The sequence below is a fragment of the Rattus norvegicus genome, chromosome 7 (genome assembly GCF_021556685.1).
Source record: "Rattus norvegicus strain SHRSP/BbbUtx chromosome 7, alternate assembly SHRSP_T2T, whole genome shotgun sequence".
Taxonomy (NCBI): Eukaryota; Metazoa; Chordata; class Mammalia; order Rodentia; family Muridae; genus Rattus; species Rattus norvegicus.
The window spans coordinates 79,045,369-79,066,586 of NC_141540.1; the positions used below are offsets into that span (position 1 = coordinate 79,045,369).

Consider the following 21,218-nt stretch of genomic DNA (forward strand, 5'->3'; position numbering starts at 1 on the left):
AGGGTCACAAGAAGGTCAAGTTAGCCTTGAACTCACTAAGAAGCAGAGGAGGACCTTGAATTCCCAATCTTCCTCTCAAATGCTGTGATTCAGCCATATATTGTCATGCCGTAAGACCTCAACCCTCGGTCAGTGGTACTTACTTCAAGACACCCATGAGTGAGACACCAAGAAGCAGATCGATGTAAAAGAGGTTTATTTTCTGGTGTGTCGGGGTCAACCTTCAATCAGTCCCTCGTGTCGAGTGACTAGAAGGTGATCCCGAATGACTCTAGCAAGCAGTTTTTATACTTTTCAGGAGCACAGGTTATATCAGTAAGGTTACAGTTTAAACTTATTGGCTAATCATATTGACCTTTAAATCTATTGGCTAGCAAGCATTGGTCAGTACATTCTGAGAACTTTTTTTACTGAAGAATATTCCTGTGGGTGGACAATGGAACTTGGCCTAGCCTTGTCCCAAGGCAGGTGGGTGTAAGGCTGGTGAAAGCCCTAAGGGTCCCTTTTTCTTGTACAAGCTCTAATCTTGGAGCTACACTCAGGGGCCTCTGATGACTAACTCATATTCTTCAGGTCCTGTCCTCAGGGTCTCATATTATTGGTGCAGGACCATCAGCTGCACTGCTCCCCATTCTCTCTTTTATGAAGGCTATAAACTTGTTCAATATGCGGGGTCCAAAGGTCAACAATAGCAGAACAAAGAGGGGGTCTTAACAAGGTGGATATGAGGGTGGTTAGCCAAGGAGACGAGTTAAACCAAGACTCGAACCAGCTCTGACTGCTCTCTTTCTCTTTTTCTGTTTGGCTATCCCTTTTCTCACCTTGGCCATCATCATACCCCAATTTGTACAACCTGAGTCCCCAAGTTTTTCCCTTTAGCCATCCTGTTGCTTCTTTGCCTTTCTGAGTGAATCTGATTATTATTGGGTTACAGGTGGTGTTTGCCCAGGGAGTATCCCAATACCCTTGGTCCCCCAGATAGGGTCCCCCTATAGTATAATTTTTTTCCATGATCAAGTCCCAAGAAGAGGAGGGGTTCCAGTAGGTGTCTCCTGTAGTGTGGCATTCCCAGGCTGGTCAATAAAACTAGTCTGGACCCCCACATCGGTGAACTTCTGCCCGGCTTCTTCCATCTCGAGGGCAAACTTAAGTGGGGTCTCCTGCAGGCGATATCTGTGCAGGGAATGCACATCCTACAGCCCACCCCCTAACCCCAGCCCAGAGCCCTCTTTCTCCCATATGTGCAGTTTGCTTCCGCCAGTGCTCCCATCATGGGTGGGGATGTCCCAGCAGTCAAGTCCTGCTGCCTGCTGGCACAGGTTGAAAGTGAAGTCAGGCCACCAGGTGTTGAAGGGTTTGGAGTCCATCAAGGAGGCAAACTCATCTCCAGTTCCAGTGGAAACCACAGACCAGGTTTGACAAACCGGCACAAGGAAGCTGCATAGGATGGGGGGAAGGAATCAAAATCCAGAGGTACCACCAGGCAGACATGATCAGGGTCTAGCAATCTTGAGCTTGAGTGGATTGCCCCTCTTTTGTACCAACCAGTGGGAGTCCCGGGGAGCAGGGCATCTGCAGGCTTCATATGGGACACGAGCACCCAGGCAGCAATACCGTCCACCTTTGAGGGCTCTGACAGTGGTTAACAACCTCAGGAAAGATCCCTTCCACCAGGGTTCCAGAACTGTGCCCAATTCCTCCGGATGAGACCCAATCACCAGTCTAATGAGGGGTCTCTGGTGTTCCTGGAGCATATAAGGCAGACAGTTTGGACTAAATCTCATGTTGTATTGACTGAAGGGCTTGAAGCCTCAAGAAGAGGTTCCTATCAGTGAGTTGGGATACCTCAAGGAGGGCTCAGTGGACACCAAGGGAGTTGGGGTACCAATCATGATCGACAAAGGGAACACGTTAAAATGGTAGAGCTCAGAACAGGGCCAGGGGAAGGAGTACCACCCAGTCAGCACCAGTGTCCAAGGACAATTCTGCTAATGTTGCAGTAAATATTAAAAAAAAGGCAGACCTTTTTATCCTGGGCTAGCGCTGGCACCCATAGGCCCATGGCACTGTGGGATACTTTCATCTCAGCAGCTCCACACTGCCCAAGTACTCTCTGACCCGGGCGGTCCTCGAGCCGTTCCAGCTGGTCTCTTGCAGCACCCGTGGGGTCTTCTGCAACTAACCATAATTTATCTCTCGTTAGTTCCTCTGCTAGCCATGAACTCTCTGGTTCCAGCCACCCAGTAAAATCAAGACTCAACAAACTGCAACCCAGCAATCAGATTTATATGTTAAATTCTCAATCCACAGTACAGTCATACAATAAACTCACAACCAATTGATAAAGACATAAACCGCCCACATAGATAAGATGAATTGACCTGTAGAAATCTACCCCTGAAAAAGTAGACATAACTACCTACAGCCATTAAGACCACCCCGATCTGGGTTTTCCTTCTCTGTCTCCATCTTTTTTCTTCTCTCTTCTGCTTCCCCCACTCCTTCTAAAACCTCTGTTCCCATCTCCCTTCTCGTCCAATGACAGGCCTTGTTTTATCTTGTGTCTGCCTTCACCTGCATAATGACACCAACCCATCTTTTCTGTCTAATTAAAAAGAAAACGAACCCTTTTCTCTCAAATGTAAGCTGAGCACAACTATTACCATTTTGTAATTTATAAAGTATAAAATATACCTAACTCCCAGCCGAACATTTTATCAGTTAAACAGAACATTCAGTTATCTATTCTAGCTTAAGAAAGGCTTAAATTCCATGTTATGTCCTGGCTAGCTTGTATACTATCTGATAACTATCCAATTAAATATATATTCTCAAACTTAAACAGCCTGGGTAGGCTATGAGACTATAACTAGTTTCAACCCCGTCAGAAATCTGAGAATGGCCAATATTATCTGAAAGATAGGAAGCCTAACACGGCTTCCTGAACTGGGACAGGTAGAAGAGGCAGTTGTCTGCTGGCACAGACCCCTGTCCCCAACATGAAGGAGAACCAATCTTCAGCCTCCTGACCCAGGAGTCTGACAGACCTTAGTGACACAGGAATAAGGATCAGCTCATTGTGTCTCTGCAGAGCTGAGCTGTCCTAACCTGTAAATTGTGTCCGCTCAAGGACAGTACTGATCTGTGGGAGAAACAGGCAGTCTCTGCCCAGTGGCCACCGAGCCACCATGCACCTCACCTCGAGGGAGGGAAGCTCAGCTGCTTCTTCGTGTCCACAATGGGGACCGGTTAGGGGCAGTTACGTCTCAGCAAGTGACTAAATAACGTTAAATGTCACATTTGTGGACTTCTGACGTCTGTGAAAACCATCTCACTATGTAAACAATCTGGACTGTTGTCCGTTAACTATCTTAATAAATTATCTTGGAAACTCTTCAACAGTAAACTTAGAATCACGGATTTGTGATCTGGCCCTTAGCTCACAGGTTTAATCGTCTCACATTAGTTTTCTAATAGCGGTAAAGGTCTGGGTATAAGCCTTGTATACTTAAATGTGTTGTATAGGCACAATGTCTATATATGAGAGTAACAATATTAATTTTAATTTTAAATCAATAAGAAATTCATATCAGAGAAAAATCTAAACTTAGATCAAATAAATTCTGTACCAATGTAAAAGATTATAACTTTGGCTTAGTAACAAATATAAGGATTTCTACCAAATGAGATTGTGGCCATACAATCAATTTGAGCTAATTCCTCCCTGTTAAATTATGACCATTTCTAACTTTTCTAGAAAGACAACCTTAGACTAACCACTTTCAGCTTCCCAAAGTTTAGAGAGTTGGAGTGATGACTCTTCGATAACTTCCTCAAGCTGTACATGGGCACTGAGATATCCTTGGTGGGAGGGGATGGGAAAATGGGTGAGTTGTAGCCTGATGTCTGTCCTGACTGGACCCGGCTGAAAGTCCCTGAGATCAGGAATCCAAGCAGGCCAGTTCAGGATTCTGATGATGAGCTTCACAAAAAGCTGTATATTCTGTGATATACAAATCTCAAAACAAGATTTTAATATCATCCAGATACCTTTTTGTTTGATTCTCTTGAATCTAGTTGTTCAGGAAGTCTACCTCTATCAAATCTGATCAATATAACTCTGGAAGATGTCCAGAGCCTAACCACCCTTTTTAAAAACACAAGACAAACTTTCTCCCAAAATACTGTGTTCTTTAGTCTGTAACCAAAAAAAGCTTGTATCTTGTATTCTCTCCCAGAGAAATAATATAACCACAAGACTCAAAATCACACCCATTATGAAAATTAAAACAATTTAAGAAACTGAAGTAAACTCAACAAACGTGTACGAGCCTGTTAGGCCTTTTTAATCTGTCATGTCAGGAAATCAATTTGAAATTCTCACGGAGCCCACATTAAGAGAATCTGAGCCTCCTGCTGTGGTAATTTTAAAAATAACCACAAACCCTCACTAGCGGGCATCACTGAGCCATATGGCATAGCAGGGGAATTCATAAAACAATTTAATCAAACTTTTATTAGTACCAATACCAATAAGAAGGAAGCAACTTGTCAAATCAGGGCTTTAGCCCAATATACATCTATCCGTTAAGCTCTCTACCTGGAGTGACTTTTAGTTATTAATAACTTCTATAATGCATGTCTGTATTCACTCTGCCTGGTGGATGATTTCTGTTTTATAATAACTTTTATAACTGGCAAATATCACCACCCTCTCCTTGGAGTCAGTGACTAACAGGCAGCTTGTCTAACCAGGATTTTAGCCCAATGTTCCTGTGGAGCCCACGTTAAGAGAATATGGGTATCCTGATGACTTAATAAAGCATTTTTATACCATCTTTAAAACAAATAAACCAAACCTAACTTAAATCATTGACCAAACGACCTTTGTTAAAGAAGCAGGCAGCTTCTAATCTCTACCTCTGTGTTCAGGGCAGCCTACACTTTTCACAGCAGGGGTCCTAGGGCCTGTAAGCAGGCTGCCTCTGTGTCCCTTTTGTTTAAGGTTCCTGTGCTTGTGACATCACGTGATGTAACAGGGCATTGGCCCCCTCTTAGAAAATTACACTTTCTCAGGCTGAAAATCTTCAATTTTTAGTGGATTCTTGCCTAACACATTGGTTCCCCATCTACTGCGGTAAATATTTAAAAAGGCAGAGCCTTTTATCCCGCATGGTAGAGCCACATGGCACTGGAGGGTACTTTGACCTCAGTGGCTCCACTCTGCCCCCAAGTACTCTCTGACCAAGGCGGTCCTCGAGCTGCTCCAGCTGGTCTCTGGAGTTAGTTGCAGTACCTGTGGGGCCATGTGAAACTAATCAATTTATCTCTGGTTAGTATCTCTCCTGGCGGCTCTCTGCTGGCTGCAAACTCTCTGGTCCCAGCTACTCAACAGACTGCAAACCGACAATGAGATTTATATATATATTGGAAATCTCAATCCACAGTACATCCACACAATAAACTCACAACCAATTGATAAAGACATAAACTGCCCACCTAGATAAGATGAATTGACCTGTAGAAATCTACCCCTGAAAAAGTAGACATAACTACCTAGGCCCATTAAGACCACCCTGATCTGGGTCGTCCTTCTTTGTCTCTGTCTTGCTTCTCTCTTCTGCTTCCCCCACTCCTTCTAAAACCTCTGTTCCCACCTCCCTTCCTTCTCATCTAATGACAGGCCTCGTTTTATCTTGTGTCTGCCTTCACCTGCATAATGTTATCAACCTACATGTTAAGGTCTCTTTTAGGGTTCTGTTCATTTTCTCTAGCTTCCCTGAGCTCTGGGAACGGTACACACAATGGAGCTCCAATTAGTCCCCAATATGTCTGCCAATCCCTGACTTACCTTAGAAACAAAAGCGGGACCCTTAATCAATCCAATTACTTTGGGCACTCTAAACCTCAGAAAGATTTCTTCCTGGCTACCACGGTAGCTGTTTCCTGCTTGGTAGGGAAAGCCTCTACCCATTCAGAGAAAGCATCTACAAACACTAGGAGGTATTTGTAACCATATTTTCCTGACTTAACTTCTGTGTCTATCGTCTTTGTTTTCCCTAACTACTATAGCCAAGATTCTCTGTAAACTCCTTTCCTGTCACCTTTCTTTTTTCATCTCCCTTTCATCTTCTTCCTTTCTCTTTCTCTGCTCTTTCTGTCTCCCTGTTGTGGTAGACTTTCTCAGCAACCTGCACTAAATCCCTCAACAACTTATCCTGTAGTCCTGCTAGCCTCTGAAGCTTTTCCCTGATATCTCTACGAGCCTGGTCTATAAAAACCAAAGTCACATTAGCTTTGTGCTCCTTCCTCCTGGGGTCATAGGGTGTATATTGGCAGAATGCCTCCATGAGCTGCTCTAGAAAGACTCAGGGGACTCGTCTGGTCCCTACTTAACCTCATGTACCTTGGTCAAATTGCTGGGTCATCCTGTGGCTGCCTTAAGACAACGGAGCCTGGTGGTAGACCTTCCTGTGATCCTTACCTCCAACAGTCATAGCACACACGTGCACGCACACACATGCACGCACACGTGACCACGCTCTTTCTCCTCTCCCTCTCTCTCATACTTTTAAAGGAGTCGTGGTGGAGTGATGACACAGCAGTTAAGGACACTTGTGGCTCCTGCAGGGGACTATGATTGGGTTTCCCAGCAGTCACATCAGATGGCTATAACAAACTGCTCCACTATATAACTAACATTCCAGCTCCAGGAGATCTCATTCTGAGAATGCCCTTCCTTCCCTGGCTTTTGCAGGTACCTGCACACATGAGGTACACATACATATACACTCAGGCACACAGACACACATAAAGTATGTTAGTAAATAAATCTTTCTTTTATAAAGACCTCATAGGGTATACATACACATACACTCAGGCACACACACACACACACACACACACACACAATATGTAAGTAAATAAATCGTTATTATATAATGACCTCATGGCGAATACATACATATATACACTCAGGTACACAGACACACATAACATATGTAAGTAAATCAATCTTTCTTTTATAAAAACCTCATGGAGCTGAAATATTAAAGGAAGATAAAGCACAGGAGCTAATGCATTCGTAAGAACTCTGTCGTTCAGACCAGTAAAGGGGCATCTCAGCACCTGAGCACCTATGTGCCTGTCTTGCAGGCTTACTTGCCTCGTTTTCTGTCAAATGGGAGGCTGATGCGGATGAGAGCTCTTCCAGAGTTGAAGTGCTAAGATTTCAGCCCCATGGAGACTTCTCTTGCCCTAGGGATGCTGCTCTTGGATAGTCTTCCTGGCATTTCCAATCATTTTCCCTTAACGTGAATCACCTTTATTCCACACCCATAGGCCTTCAGTATGACAGCTATTCTTGATGTGCCAAGGTTTGAGCTAGGGGAACATCAGGGCTCTGGGTCAGCAGCTACCTCGCCTCAAAGCTCAGCCTGGAGTGGTCTCTGAGAGTAGGCCAAAGGCAGCAAGCTGTCACTCCAGTTAGGATCTGCTTTTGGTTGTTGTTGTTTCTTAAAGCTTTTTATTTTTCTGGTCCTGGGAATAGAACTCAGTCAGGTTTCTCCTTCACTCTAAGCAAGTGCTCTATGAACATTCTGTATCCCAACTCTTTCCCCTTCTCAGTTGCCCTTGGACTTGGCCCTCCTCCCGAGTAGCCACAATCACAGACCTGAGCCACTGAGCACTGGGCTTGTCTTGGTCTTTTTGTTGTTGTTGCTGTTGTTTTCAAGCTTCTATGCAGCCCAGGCAGGCCTCAAACTTGAGAGCCTTCTATAGTTTCCAGTAAAGAGCTGCATATGTCACCATTCATACCCAGCACCTCAGTTGGCCTCTGTAAATAGAATAATCACAGGGTTTTGTGGCAGGCCTTGTGGCACATGCTGTCTTTGCAGTCTGGGGGAGTTCAGCTGAAGCAGGAAGATTGCCTAGAGATCAAGTTCAACCCGGGCAACATTATATAGTAAATTCTGGGACAGCCTGAGCTACATAGTGAAACCCTGTCCAAAAAAAAAATGCAGGAAAAAAGAAGAGAAAGAAAAGGACAAGGTTATTGGAAATAGTCAAGAACCTGACAGATCCAAAGAGCAGCTGAGGACCAATTTGGGAATATGAACTATTTTCAAGCACTAAACAAAGTTCCAGGAGGGCAGTGGGTTGGCCAGTTTAGGTGTCCATCCTTTGTCTAGGCAATTTCATGGATTGTACGTAATGGTGGGAGTGGGAGAGAGTTTTCCACCTACAAAAGGTTTCCTGGGTCCTGGGCAAGCCAACGATGTGTCTCACTAGACTTCCCAGTGGCCTGCCCAGGGGATGTAGTTGTGTGGTTATGTGTAACACTGCATGACCTCCTCGATCACTCTCCCCTGTGCTGAGGCAGGGTCTGTCACTGAACCTGGAATTCATCCATTTGACTAATCTAGTTAGTCAGCTTCCCAGGGAGTTCACTGACTCTGCCTTCCAAACAGCAGGATAACAGGTGTGCCATCATCCCCATCATCCCCATCATCCCTGTCATCCTCATCACCCCCATCATCCCCATCATCCCTGTCATCCTCATCATCCACATCATCCCCATCATCCCCATCATCCCTGTCATCCCTGTCATCATCATCTCATTCATCCCTGTCATCCCTGTCATCCTTGTCATCATCATCTCATTCATCCCTGTCATCCCTGTCATCCTCATCACCTCAGTCATCCCTGTCACCCCCATCATCCACATCACCCCCATCACCCCCATCATCCCCATCATCCCTGTCATCCCTGCTGTCTTTTACCTGAGTGCTGAACCTGCCTTTTTCCTCAAGCTTTGACAGAAGTTCTTCATCCATGAGCCATCTCTGTAGCCTTTTACCTGGAGATTGCAGATGGGGCCAGAGGTAAGCCTTGAGTAAAGAATGCTACTTATAAGATAGCAGAAATATTTCAGGACTAGTGAGATTGCTCAGTGGGTAATGGCACTCACCATGTAGGCCTGATGATATGAGTTCAATTCCCAGAATACATGTAAAGGTGGAAAGAGAGAACTGACTTCACAAAAGTTGTCTTCTGATCTCTCCATGTGTGTAACACATAACCACATACCTACATATTTTTTTCATGTACACACACATCTAATAATAGTAATAATGATAATAATAATAGACTAAATGCATTTTTGTTTGTTTGGGATTGATCCCAGGACCTTTCATGATTCTACTGCTGGGGTATATTCCCAGTCCTATATTCTACTTCTCAGAGATAACCACAGTCATTTTTAAAGGTCATGCTCTCCTTCAATGGATTCTTTTCAACAGAATTAAAGCCATGTGGAGGGCATAATTTTGGGCTTAATGTTTACACACTGTGTGTTGATCCCAAAGGTATCCTCTAGATGGATAACCTCATAACACACTGGCTTAGTGAATAGATTTGTCCTGTACCTGTCTTACCTGGTGGAGGAAGCAGCAGAGTCTGCCTTTGGCACATATTACTGCTAACACTTGGGACCAGGCAAGTGCTGCGTGGCTTGGGAAGTTGCTACCTCCTGACCTCTATCCCAGAAGAGTTTGTCTGGGCACCAGCCAAGGTGAGTAGACATTCCCATGAATCTAATCTTGAGTAAGGGATGACCCCACCTCTGCGATAGAGCCAATGTATGCTTATGTTAATGGGTCAAGGAGTTGTGTCTGTAGCTTGTCAAGGGGTTTTAGCAGGGGCTGGAGAGATGGCTCAGTGGTTAAGAGCACTGACTGCTCTTGTAGAGGTTCTGAGTTCAAATCCCAGCAACCACTTGGTGACTCATAAACATCTATAATGAGATCAGATGCCCTCTTCTGGTGTGTCTGAAGACAGCTACAGTGTACTTATATATAATAAATAAACCTTTAAAAAAGGGGAGGTTTTAGCAGATTCTAATGATTGTCAGCCTTCTGGTGTGAATGGACCACAATTCCACCAAATATCCATCTACCTCTGCCTCCCAACTATTAGAATTAAAGACTTGCATTACCGCATGAGCAAAAATGTAGCCCAAGTTGGCCTTGAACTTGTGATTCTTCTACATACACCTCTTCAGCATATCCTACTAGTGCATGCCAGCATGACCACTCCATCAAATCTTTAAATACATGGATTCAGCCTCTGAACTAATGTAAAAAACTGTATTCTGTGATGGAAGACTAAAATTATAGGGAAGTGGGCTGGGGAATCCTAGTGGAAACGCAGCCAGGACTATCTCAATAACACGCTACAGGGACCAAGACGTGTGTTTAAGCTCTGAAAAATGTGTATTTAACAAGTTAAAACTGAGAGCTGCCTTACCAAACCTTTGCTGACATTTGCTAAGCACGGAGTTCATAGGGTTATGAGCATTCAGTGGTAGAGCATTCAATTTGGAGCTGGAGAAATCCAGACACTTCCACAGGTCTCAGCCCTGGAAACTGAGGCCACCTACCCCTCAGAACTGTACAGAGCCACCAGTGAAGGGCATTATCTTGTGTCCCTAGGAAAGCATAGCTCAACCTTGCTGTTTGATTCATTCCACTTGAGCCAGGTGGCCAGCTTCTCCTCCAGAATCCTCTGTGGATTCTGGCTAAGTATCTCCCACACTCCCTCTTCACAGAGCAGAACCTTCTAGGTCAAGGCTGGGAAAGCTAAGCTGACAACACACAGCACCTTGGGCTTCAGGGATATGGCCTCTCTGGTGAGGACTTTCATGAACTCCTGACACTCTACTTCTGCTGCTGCTTTTCCTCGGTAGTCTGTCTCTGCCCGTTTTCCTGTGAGCTATCCATGGTATCTGTCTCCTGGTTTGCTTCTCCTTCCTTTCTCTGAGCTGCAGGTCACTATCCACAGGCTTCCTCCACTTTCTTCCCGGACTCGGACACTAGCAAGAGTCCTGTTTACCATACTCCGTCCCCAGCTCCTTCCTATTAACAGGCCAAGCTTCGGACTTGGGTGTCATTACTGAGTCCTCCTGTATTCCGTTTTCACTCTGTCCTCTGAGTTCTGCTGAGTCTGTTCATTGGGTGGCTCAATGTGTAAATGCTAACGAAGTACCAGGCATCGTGTGGGGTAGCTACTGGGGAGCAAAACCAGTCACTATCCTGTTTAGTCTAATATTGGAAATAGACAAGCTTTGTCATGTAAGAAATGTGTCAGGGCTGGGGCTGCAGCTCAGTGAGTAGAGCTTTCCAGGCACCATGAGGCTAGGTCAGTTCCTAGCCCCTCATAACTGAGGCGGGTGATGCGCACCTGTAATCTCGGACTCAGGAGGCAGAGTCAGGAAGATCAGAAAATCAAAGTTCTCTTTAGCTGTGCAGTGAGCTAAAGGCCAACCTGAGCTATTTGAGACCTTGGCAGGGGAGAGGGGTGGGGCGTGTTATAAATAGGATAGAGAAGGCTTCCTCAAGGAGAGCCATGAGAACCCAGGAGTGAACTAGACCCAAGACTAGGACAGAGATGTCAACGTCTAAGTGGGAAGAACACAGGAGAAAGAATGAGGCATGGCCCCCACAGAGTGACTGGCTCTTTGGGGAGGCCATTGTGGATGAGGGAGGACAAATGCCAGTGATAATATAGGCAAGAAGAGTGGGCAGAGGCCCTGTTGTCAGGCCCTTGTAAGGACTTTAATACTTCTTTTAACAGGCTAAAGCAAGCTGGGTGTGGTGCTGTCTGCCTTTCAACTCAGCACTTGGGAGACAGAGGCAGGCAAATTTCATTGAGTTCAAAGCTAGCGGGCTCTACACAGAAAGTTCTAGGCCAGCTAGGGCTATCTTGTGACACCCTGTCTCCAAAAAGGCTTAAGGAGAGAAGTAGAATGACAGATTTAGATCCAAAATCAGTTTGTTTACGGTGTGGAACAGACAGATTGGGGGAAACTTGAGTGGGGGAGGACAATGAACCCATTGCCTTCCTTACTTTTAAAATTTTGATTTAAAAAATTTGAATTTTTTTTATTATGTGTGTTTTGCCTACATGTGTGTATGTATGTGATGTTTGTGCTTGGAGCCTGTGGAAGTCAGAAGAGGGTATCAGATCCTATGGAACTGGAGTTACAGATGGCTGTGAACCATGAGGTCCAGGTTGAGTATCCAGCCCTCTGTAAGAGCACAAACGCTCCTAAGCACTGAGCCTTCTTGCCAGCTTCCTATGTACCCTTGAGCTGTGATGCCAGCCATCCACCCCCCACCCCCCGCGCGCGCCCTTCACTGGGTCTGACCTACCTTTAACATTTATCAATAGGGAATGAGGCATAATCAGTGAGCCTGTATTGAACACAAAATAAAAGTTCAGCTCTTAGATCCCTCTCTGGTAGTCGCATCCATTTGTCCTCATGCACCCTCCCTAGGATTGAGTCTAAGAGGGGACTAGAGAGGTGGAAGTGGGGTGACGGATCGAAGCAGAGAAATATAGGTCAGATCTGAGGCTGAGTGTGCAGTCTTGGTGGTTGACCCATGTTGGAGAACGGGCACGGCTGAAGCAAAGGGTTCAGGCTAGTGGAAGGGGATCAGGGACCAATGCTTGGGGACACTCAGCGACCAGACACTTGGAGGCTTAGAAACAAGACCTCGGGTCCCTGTTGAGGGGTGATGACTGTAGACAGGAGCCCTGAGCAGTAGGAGTCGGGAGCTTCTGGGCTCCAGCTAGCGGAGAACCAATGTTCCTAGCTATCATGAACAGTTGTCTATGATGTATGAGGCCCTGGATTTGATCCCTGGCACCAGGAAATAATAATGAGTGGGACTCAGAGATGTGGGACTGAGAGAGCCAATGACAATGGCAGACTTAAGGCTGACTTGGTAGGAGTGAAGGGCCGACAGCCAAAATGAATCAAGGCTAGAATGAGGACACCAGAGACTAGTCAGGTGGCTCCTGCCCTTTCCACACCTAGATCAATACCACGGTCACAGCCGTGCCTTGTCTCTTTAACTCCTACAAGTCGAGGACACTAAACGGTAGCCCTCAAGGCCCACCAGCACCAAAGGTGAATGAATTCTCAGTGGGAATACCATCCTGGGAGTAGGCCTGAGGAGGGCCTTAGGGGACCTTAACTGTTTGTGGTTGGCATGGTAACCAGGACACTATGACATACTTAGAAGGTGGGCGAGGTCACAGAACACAAGCTTTAAAGTAAGTGAATCATGTGTGGCTCATTTAATTTTAAAGGAGGCCTCTGAGAAGAGCTTAGAACAATTTTTTCCTCTGAGTGCCATTTCCCAAAGGTACTCACAGAACAATAAGGTGTGACCATAATGGCCGCACTGAGTTGTCTTTTGGACAGTGTTAGAAGGGACATAAAGAAGGTGGACAGAGAACTAAGACAATTGAGATGTATCGACGAAATCAGCTCCCGCTGCCTGTGTGACTTATACATGCACCCTTACTGCTGCTGCGACCTGCACCCCTACCCCTACTGCCTCTGCTACTCCAAGCGATCCCGCTCCTGTGGCCTGTGTGACCTCTACTACCCGTGCTGCCTGTGTGACTACAAGCTGTACTGCCTCCGCCCATCGCTCCGCAGCTTAGAGAGGAAAGCAATCTGCGCCGCTGATGGGGGGAAAAGGTTGGCCGAGGGAGAGGGTGTGACCCCCAGGCCTGAGCAGTGTAGCCATGTTAGTGGGAAGAAGTGGGGACATGGGGACAGTGACAGATGAATAGATGTGAAGTGGAATCCAGATAAGTGATTCAGGTGACCAGGAGAGATTTAAGAAAAGACGAGTAGTGGGGTTGGGGATTTAGCTCAGTGGTAGAGCGCTTGCTAAGGCCCTGGGTTTGGTCCCCAGCTCTGAAAAAAAGAAAAGGAAAATAAAAAAAAAAGAAAGAAAAGACGAGTAGGTGGGCCAGCGGTGGGAATAGAGGGCAAGAGGGGCAGTGTGGTAACTAGGGTTGCCTAGTGTGGTAAAGGAGGGGAATCACGGGGTGTCGTTAAAAGCTGTTGAAAGCAGCACATTCAACGTTTCTTCTAGGTATGACTGAAGTGATCTGGGTGTACTTGGACTTGCAGAAATGACTGCAGAAGAAAGTCAAAATCATCGGTCAAATCCTTAATGTTTGCCAGAAGCCTCTGGAGCAGATAAGAGACTGGACTCTGGAGGCATTTCCCCAAGAGTGTGGAAACTGTTCTCCCAGCCAGTCTCAGGCAGAGTTGATCTAGAGCTAGGGCTGCTAGGCTGGCCTCCCCCTCCAACCTCAGAAAGGATTTGCCACATCACAGGCAGCAGCCCTCACAGTAGATTTAAGTGGGGTTTCAATTGAATTGGATAATATAATTGGCGGGGGGAGAGGGGGAGGTTAGTTTCTTTCCTATCCTTTTCTAACTTTTCACATATACCCACAGTTTGTATAGAGAGGAGAAACGGTGGGAGTGGGCATTGTCCCTGGTTATGTAAATGACTCTACACCCACTCAATGGATTAAAGAGCAGAGTATAGTAGCTGAATAGATCCTAGCGCTTGGGGGGTGGAGGCAGGAGGCTGAGGTTCTTGGCTAGCTTCTGGTACAGAATGAGTATGAGGTCTGCTTGTGCACTGTGAGACTGTCTCAAGATTTTTGAAGGGAATTGAAAAGTTAGAAAGTTCTCTCATGTCTGCCTGTGTTAAATGAAGATTAGTGGCAGATAAGCCAGAGGTGATAAGATGGACGGGAGGGTGCTCAGACGGATGAATGGAAGGATTCTTGGGTGGGTGGGTGGGGGTGGTGGACACAGTTCCTTGACAACAGTGATGTTTCATTGTGAAGAGGGTAACGGAACAATTGCTGACGATGTCACTGAGGGTCAGGATCAGACCTACCTGACAGTCTGCAATGGAGAAGTCACCTACGAATTCATCCGTATTTTAAACCGTTTATTTTTACTCCTTGGGATATCAAGGTATTAAAGTCACATTGTGAAATAGGGATTAATTAATATTTGGTTCAAATATTAAGTGTCTTTGTGAGCAGGTCTGTGTCCTCTCTCTGTGGCTGTGTGCTATCATAGCCACCTGGCTGCCTCCCACTCAGCCATTTCATAGGGCAGATGCTTTTCTCTCTGATGTCTGTACCCTCCTGCCTTCCCACAAGACTGTTTCTTGGCACACCGTAGGCTTAACTTCATGCTTTACTCTCATATACAGTTCAGAAAGAGCTCCGCTTTCTCTGGTCTGAGGTAGTTTCCTGGTAGTGTCCGGGTCTCCTCAGTGCCGGCCTTAGTATGTGAAGTGAACTGTCCAAGTTCAGCATCTGTGAACTTCAAGCCTGCCTGCTCCTTATCTCTTTCCCAGCCTTTTTCTTTCTATTCATGCCACCTTGCAAGATTCCTATGCCAACAGCTTGCCATTTTCTCTGTCTGGAAAGGCTCAGTGTCATGTATAAAATTACAGGTTCAGTTTTCCTGAATAGGGGTGGAAAACCTTAAGCCAAGATCTGAGCTCTAATCCCAAAGGACTCATGACTAACTTTTTCTTTCAATTAAAGCCTTCCCTTTTCTCATCTTGAATCTAGCATCTGACACATGAATAGACTGATCTCCATTCCGTGTTTTATAAAACCATCTTTGGTATGAAACTGTACTCAAGGCTTTGTGAGTTTAGAATTCCTCTCTATGACCTTTCATCCTTTAAAGAATGTCTGGACATTGGTTACTTGTAACATGTCTCTCATCCCTTTAAAGAATGCGCTAGTCTTTTCAAATGTCTTACTGTATTGTCCAGACGTGAATAACAATTTTAAATTCCCTCCACAGTATCGGTTGTTTGATTGATTGATGTGTGTACGGTGGGCTTTTTCAGGTAAGTCTCACCCACGAGCTTTTTGCTTACACAGCTGCTTCAAAAGACTGAGCCCGAATCTGTCTTAGTCAGCCAGCTTGGCTCTTCTGTTTCCTTAGCTGCTTCAGTTTTCTCCTTTTCTTCTTACCTTTGTACCCCAAGCTCCAGCAGTCACATGACTCTTACTTTTGGATGCAAAGGGATGGAGATATTTGGTTTTCTTTCCTGAAGCCACATGAGCCATGTTAATAAGCTCATACATCCACACCTCACAGGCTTCCCTGACTCTTGTACTAAAGCTAGAGAAACTAATCAACCTCTATTCCTCCTCCATTCTGTCTGTGACACTGGCTTCTGGCTTGACTCCTTGCAAGCACAACTGCATCGTAGTTAGCCATTGTGATCCTTGAGCTGCACTGAGCTCAACTTCTGTACCTTTCACTGGTACCTAGCAACCAGTCCCAAGACTGTTTTCCATCCCCTTGCCCAAGAGTCTGTTATTTGCTTGACTCTTAATAAAAAATTTCCTGAGAAATCACACACACACACAAACACACACACAAACACACACACAAACACACACACACTCATACACAAACACACGCACGCACACACACACACACACACACACACACACACACACACACACTCTACTCGATCAACAAGGCTGATGTAGAGCAGAGGTTTTATGGCTACCAAAAAAAGCTGGTTTTTCCCACAGATGAGAACTCCTCGATTCTGGATCCACTGAATGGTGAAAGTAAGCTGCCTCTTTGATGTCTTTTATACTCATTCAGACCCCTGGGTCTCAGGGTCCACCATCATGTACACAGTTGATGTGACCAAGTAGGTCAAATGCAACTTTTGTTGTTTTTGTTTTAGAGACAGGGTGGCCCAAGCTTTCCTGGAACTCACACAGATCTGCCTGCCTAGGCAGAGCCTCAAAGGCTCAAATGCATTTTTATTTATTTCATTTTTAGTGCTAGAAATAAAACTCAGATCCTTGTTATGCTGAATAAGTTACTCTGTCACCAAATCACACATCCAGCCTCAGATGTGTGTTTAATTTGGTTTAACCTTTTTGTTTAATGAAACGGGCTTAAGGCTTGTTCACCGAAGGTCTCAAAGTTCAGGTAAGCCTGCTTAAGGTAGAGCCTACACAGCCTCACAGAGATCACCTGCCACTCAGTCAAACTCGATACCTAGCATTTCCTGTTTAATGCCCAGTAAGCTATTGTCTTAGTCAGTTTATAACAGGGCACCATTAAAGAGCAGGGCTCTAGTTGACTAGGATGATAGAGCGAGCGACACTTGCCTGAGTCTAACATACATGTGCACAGCCATGTAGTTCTCAGTGTGGCCCCTGAACCAGTGTTGGTAGCATCGCCAGGGACTTACGAGAAAGGCAAATTCCCAGCTCTACTAGTTCTAGTGAGTCTAGAACTCAAATGGGAGCCAGACACCTGTGTGTCCTGAGCCCTGCTGGGGGAAGGATATCAGATGCCCTACACACCCCACAACCTGCTCCCTGCTGCTGAGTGGCATTTTTTCGACTCTAAAAGTCTGAGGAAAAGAGAAAGCAAGAAAAGAAGGCAGGAAGGGGGTTGTGGAGTGCCCCTGTTGCTAAAGTGCTTACCTCTCACAAGTGTGAAGGTCTGAGTTTAGGTCTCCCCAGCACCCCTAGAAAGAGGCTGGATGCTATGACATGATAACCTCAGCACAGGAAGGGGGAGACGAGGATCTCGGTTTGCTTACAGCTGGTGTAGTCTCTTTGGTGAGGTCCAGGTTCAGAGAGAGACCCCGTCTCACGAGCTAAGGTTGCCTAATGTCAACCTGGCCACACATAATGTATATAGCTACACAAACATACATTGAGCAGGGGCAGAAGAAGGCAGATGAAGATAAGTCTTGGTGAGGAGTGAAGTCTGGCCAGCTCTTGAGAACTGAAATTGAAGAGAAAAAGAATATCCCCATGAAGTCTAGGGGGAGGGTCCACTGACTCTACACTTCAGAGTCTTGTCTATATTACTTTCTTCCTCACAGGGCTGAATTTTAATCTGGGGTTGTGAGTAATCTATCAGACAAGAGGCAAGTTCCAAGTTTAGAGTTGATTGATGAGTCAAATATGGCTCCAACAAGTTCTTCTAAAACTATATATTCTTGCTCATAGAGATATTAATGTAGAAGTGAAAAGAAATCTGACCTGGATGAGAATTTTAGGCAGTCTTCTGAAGATTCATAGTGTGGGACCCCTAGAGAAGCTACTGCAGGGCCAAAGGAGCCAAGATGACAGGAACAGAGGAGGGCAAGGAGAGTCTAGCAATAGAATACATTTGACCATACCTGAGACTTGGGTGTCTAAGAGGAAATAGACTTGAAGGATGGCTTTGACTGATAGATCGGGTTCCCAGGTTAGTCTCCAGCTCCTGCTGAAGACAGACCGAGCTTTTCCCGGAAGAGTCAACAGCCTTAGGGATCCTGTTGAGCTTCTGGGCTTTTTGCTAGTTTCAGCCCATCCTTACTATCTTTAATGTCAGGATTCAATGTCTCTCATGTGAACCCTAACTCCCCTGTATTGTGTGTACACACACACACACACACACACACACACACACACATACACACACACACACACACACACACACACACACACACATGAAGAGAATAAAAACACTTCATCTGTATTTCCTGTATCTTCTACAATGTACTTGTGTAACTTAAGAAGAACATGTTTAGTAAAATCCAGCATAAAGAGATGACACAGGGGCTAGAGAGAGAACTGAGCAGTTAACCCTCACTGTCCTCCCAGAGTTCAGTTCCCAGCACCCACTGCAGGCTGCTTATGCTCATCTGTAAGTCTACCTCCAGGATATCATCAGACACCCACACTCATCTGCACAAACCTACATGCAGGCACACACACTTACACACAGTTAAAATGCAATTGTTAAAAAAGTTTTGATAATCCCATTGGCACCAGAGTTGTTACGTTTAAATAAGACTACGTACTTGGCACCTGCTCAGATGTACTTAGCACCTGGAAGGGTACATTTTAAGGAAAGAGAAGACAAAGGCCTTTCATCCTAGTTGAGCATCAGGCATCATTGTAATGCATGTCATGGACCAGGCAAGCCTCACCGCCACCCAGGAAGGTGGCTCTCTCATTAATGTCCCCGTTTCACTGAGTTCAGAAACTTGTCTCCATGGCAAAGCTCAGATCCAGTTCCATGGTCACTGCTCTGGTTCAGAACTTTGCCCCGCCTTCAAAAGGAGTTACTTTTATTTTGATTTATGTGTGTATTTTTATTTATTGTGTGTATATGCTGTGTAAGCATGTACATGTGAGTGAGGGCAGGTACCCAGAGAGGCCAGAAGAGAGCAGCAGTTCCCCCTGGAGCTGGTTAAATGTGTGAGCTGTCAGTTAGTTGTGAGCTACCTGACATGGATACTGGAATTGAACTTGGGTCCTTAGAAGAGAATAGCAGTGCTCGTACCTGCTGGAATGTCTCCCCATCCCGGCTCTGCTATCTCCTGATGTATCCTAACTGCTCACGTAGTGTGAGCTGCTCTTTTTGTGTGTCAATCCTCTTACTGACAGGACTGTCAAGCAGCCAGCACAGCCATCATATGCAGCAGCCAGCTCTTCAAGTCCTAGTTTGCCGCTTACCATGGCAAGAACATCCCTCTCAGGAGTGATTTCAAGCTACTAACACAACATTGTTGAATTAGGGGCGAGGGGGAAACCGCCACAAACTTTTGTGAGACAGTAGGGCCCTGGCTATCGTGCCTCTGGGAGTTCACTACACAGCTGATCCATACAGGCAACCAGACAGACTGGATTCCTGCTGGCACCGACCGTCCAGGGTCTCTCCCAGCCCAGGAAGAACCAGTCCAGAGCTCTCATGCCTTGTCCTTTTGCCAATGAGCTTTCTGGTGGAATGTCTGTCTGTCTGTCTAGCAATGGCCAGAATGACAGGATTGTGCTCAGTGTCCAAAGCACCTTACAACTCTGGGGGTCGAACAATCCTCCTGCCTCAACTTCTTGAATAGCTGGATCCACACGCACGCACGCACACACACACACACACACACACACACACACACACACACACACATGCACACACAATTCCTGGCTTTAAGACGCAGAGTCCAAATGCTAGCTTATTGGTTGTGTCTCATTAAGAAGAAAAGAGGAATCTTGAGTAGAGGCTGTAATCTAGCAAAGTACTTCCCTTCCCTAGGTTCACATGTCAACGTCAGAAAACACACAAAACCAAAACTGTCTCCATGTGATGATAGTGAAAGTAAAGCTAACGGTAGTAATTAGGCAAGATTTATAACGAGCCAAGCAGAGTACTGAGTAAAATATCATCGCATCCAACAGTGCTGTGTTGCATTAGCACCGTTATCAATCAAGGTAAGGAAACGGAGTCACAGGTTAAAGAACATGCCAAGTTTCCATAACTAATAACAGGAGGCGCTGGATTCAAACCTGAGGAAGATCTGAAAGGCCAACAGACTTTGATCAGGTCTTGAGCCCCGAGATCTAATCTCTCTTCTCCCTTTCTCCCTTTTCAACTACAGACTCAGAAGGACGACAAATAGAATTCTGGCCTCCTCTTGCTGCAGCAGTAACATTTTAGGATCGGTGAACGTCTGCGGCTTTGAACCTGATCAGGTCAAAGTGCGCGTTAAAGATGGAAAGGTGTGCGTATCGGCCGAGAGGGAAAACAGGTACGACTGCCTCGGATCCAAAAAGTACAGTTACATGAACATCTGCAAAGAGTTCAGTCTGCCGCCGTGCGTGGATGAGAAAGACGTGACCTACTCCTACGGGCTCGGCAGTTGTGTCAAGATCGAGTCTCCATGCTACCCTTGCACGTCTCCCTGCAACCCCTGCAACCCCTGCAGCCCCTGCAGCCCCTGCGGCCCCTGCGGTCCTTGCGGTCCCTGTGGCCCCTGTGGTCCCTGCGGCCCCTGCGACCCTTGCAACCCCTGCTATCCCTGTGGAAGCCGATTCTCCTGTAGGAAGATGATCTTGTAAGGTGTATGATAAGAACTATGTCTTAGCAGAAGTCAGTATTCCAACCAGGCAGCTCTTCAGCATTTCTCATCCCCTTCCCACAGCCCGTGTAGGAAACTTAATACATAACTGCATCTGATGACTTTGTGTCCTTTGGTTTTTACACACTACACAGTTAGCTAATTTAAGAATTAAGGGATAGGGGTGGAATATTAGATGTCCTCCATACCCAACAATTTCCAAATTCCCAGAGGCATTCCCAGACACTAACTCTGAAATGGCCCAGCCTAGAAACCACGCCGTCAGAATAGTTTAGGGGGAAGATAACACTGTAGTGGTCATGCCGACCCACTTCTCAAGCCAAGGGGACTGTGGATTTTACCGGGGGATCAGACAATCCTTAAAAGAATGGAGCAGTCAGCATGTTCACAGCCCCAAGGATGGGACAGTCCTGGAGAACA

General features: G+C 45.8%; 1 protein-coding gene and 1 long non-coding RNA gene across 7 annotated transcripts; one reads left to right on the plus strand and one right to left on the minus strand.

Annotated features, from left to right (window-relative positions):
• Nucleotides 1–179: 179 nt before the first annotated feature.
• Nucleotides 180–8,510, minus strand: LOC103692890 (uncharacterized). Of its 4 annotated transcripts, XR_015625475.1 has the most exons (5): nt 8,244–8,510; nt 7,673–7,834; nt 2,024–2,178; nt 1,546–1,745; nt 180–1,437 (listed from the first exon to the last, which is right to left on the minus strand). It is a non-coding gene; the product is annotated as an uncharacterized LOC103692890 (long non-coding RNA). The 4 variants fall into 4 exon arrangements; XR_015625473.1 differs by lacking the exons at nt 1,546–1,745; nt 8,244–8,510 and having other exon boundaries at nt 7,166–7,834; XR_015625474.1 differs by lacking the exons at nt 1,546–1,745; nt 8,244–8,510 and having other exon boundaries at nt 2,024–2,172; nt 7,162–7,709.
• On the plus strand, nt 8,499–20,896 carry Odf1 (outer dense fiber of sperm tails 1). 3 transcript variants are annotated; one of them, XM_087555731.1, is made up of 2 exons: nt 8,499–8,882; nt 20,319–20,896. In XM_087555731.1, the coding sequence occupies exons 1-2, from the start codon at nt 8,833–8,835 to the stop codon at nt 20,776–20,778; spliced, it is 510 nt and encodes a 169-aa protein (XP_087411857.1). In that variant the 5' UTR covers nt 8,499–8,832; the 3' UTR covers nt 20,779–20,896.
• Nucleotides 20,897–21,218: the final 322 nt, after the last annotated feature.

Coding starts and splice junctions, on each gene's coding strand:
- Odf1 (XM_087555730.1), top strand. CDS start 13,239: ATGGCCGCACTGAGTTGTCTTTTGGACAGTGTTAGAAGGGACATAAAG. Junction 13,550..20,318: donor GCCGCTGATGGGGGGAAAAG/GTTGGCCGAGGG, acceptor TTTCAACTACAG/ACTCAGAAGGACGACAAATA.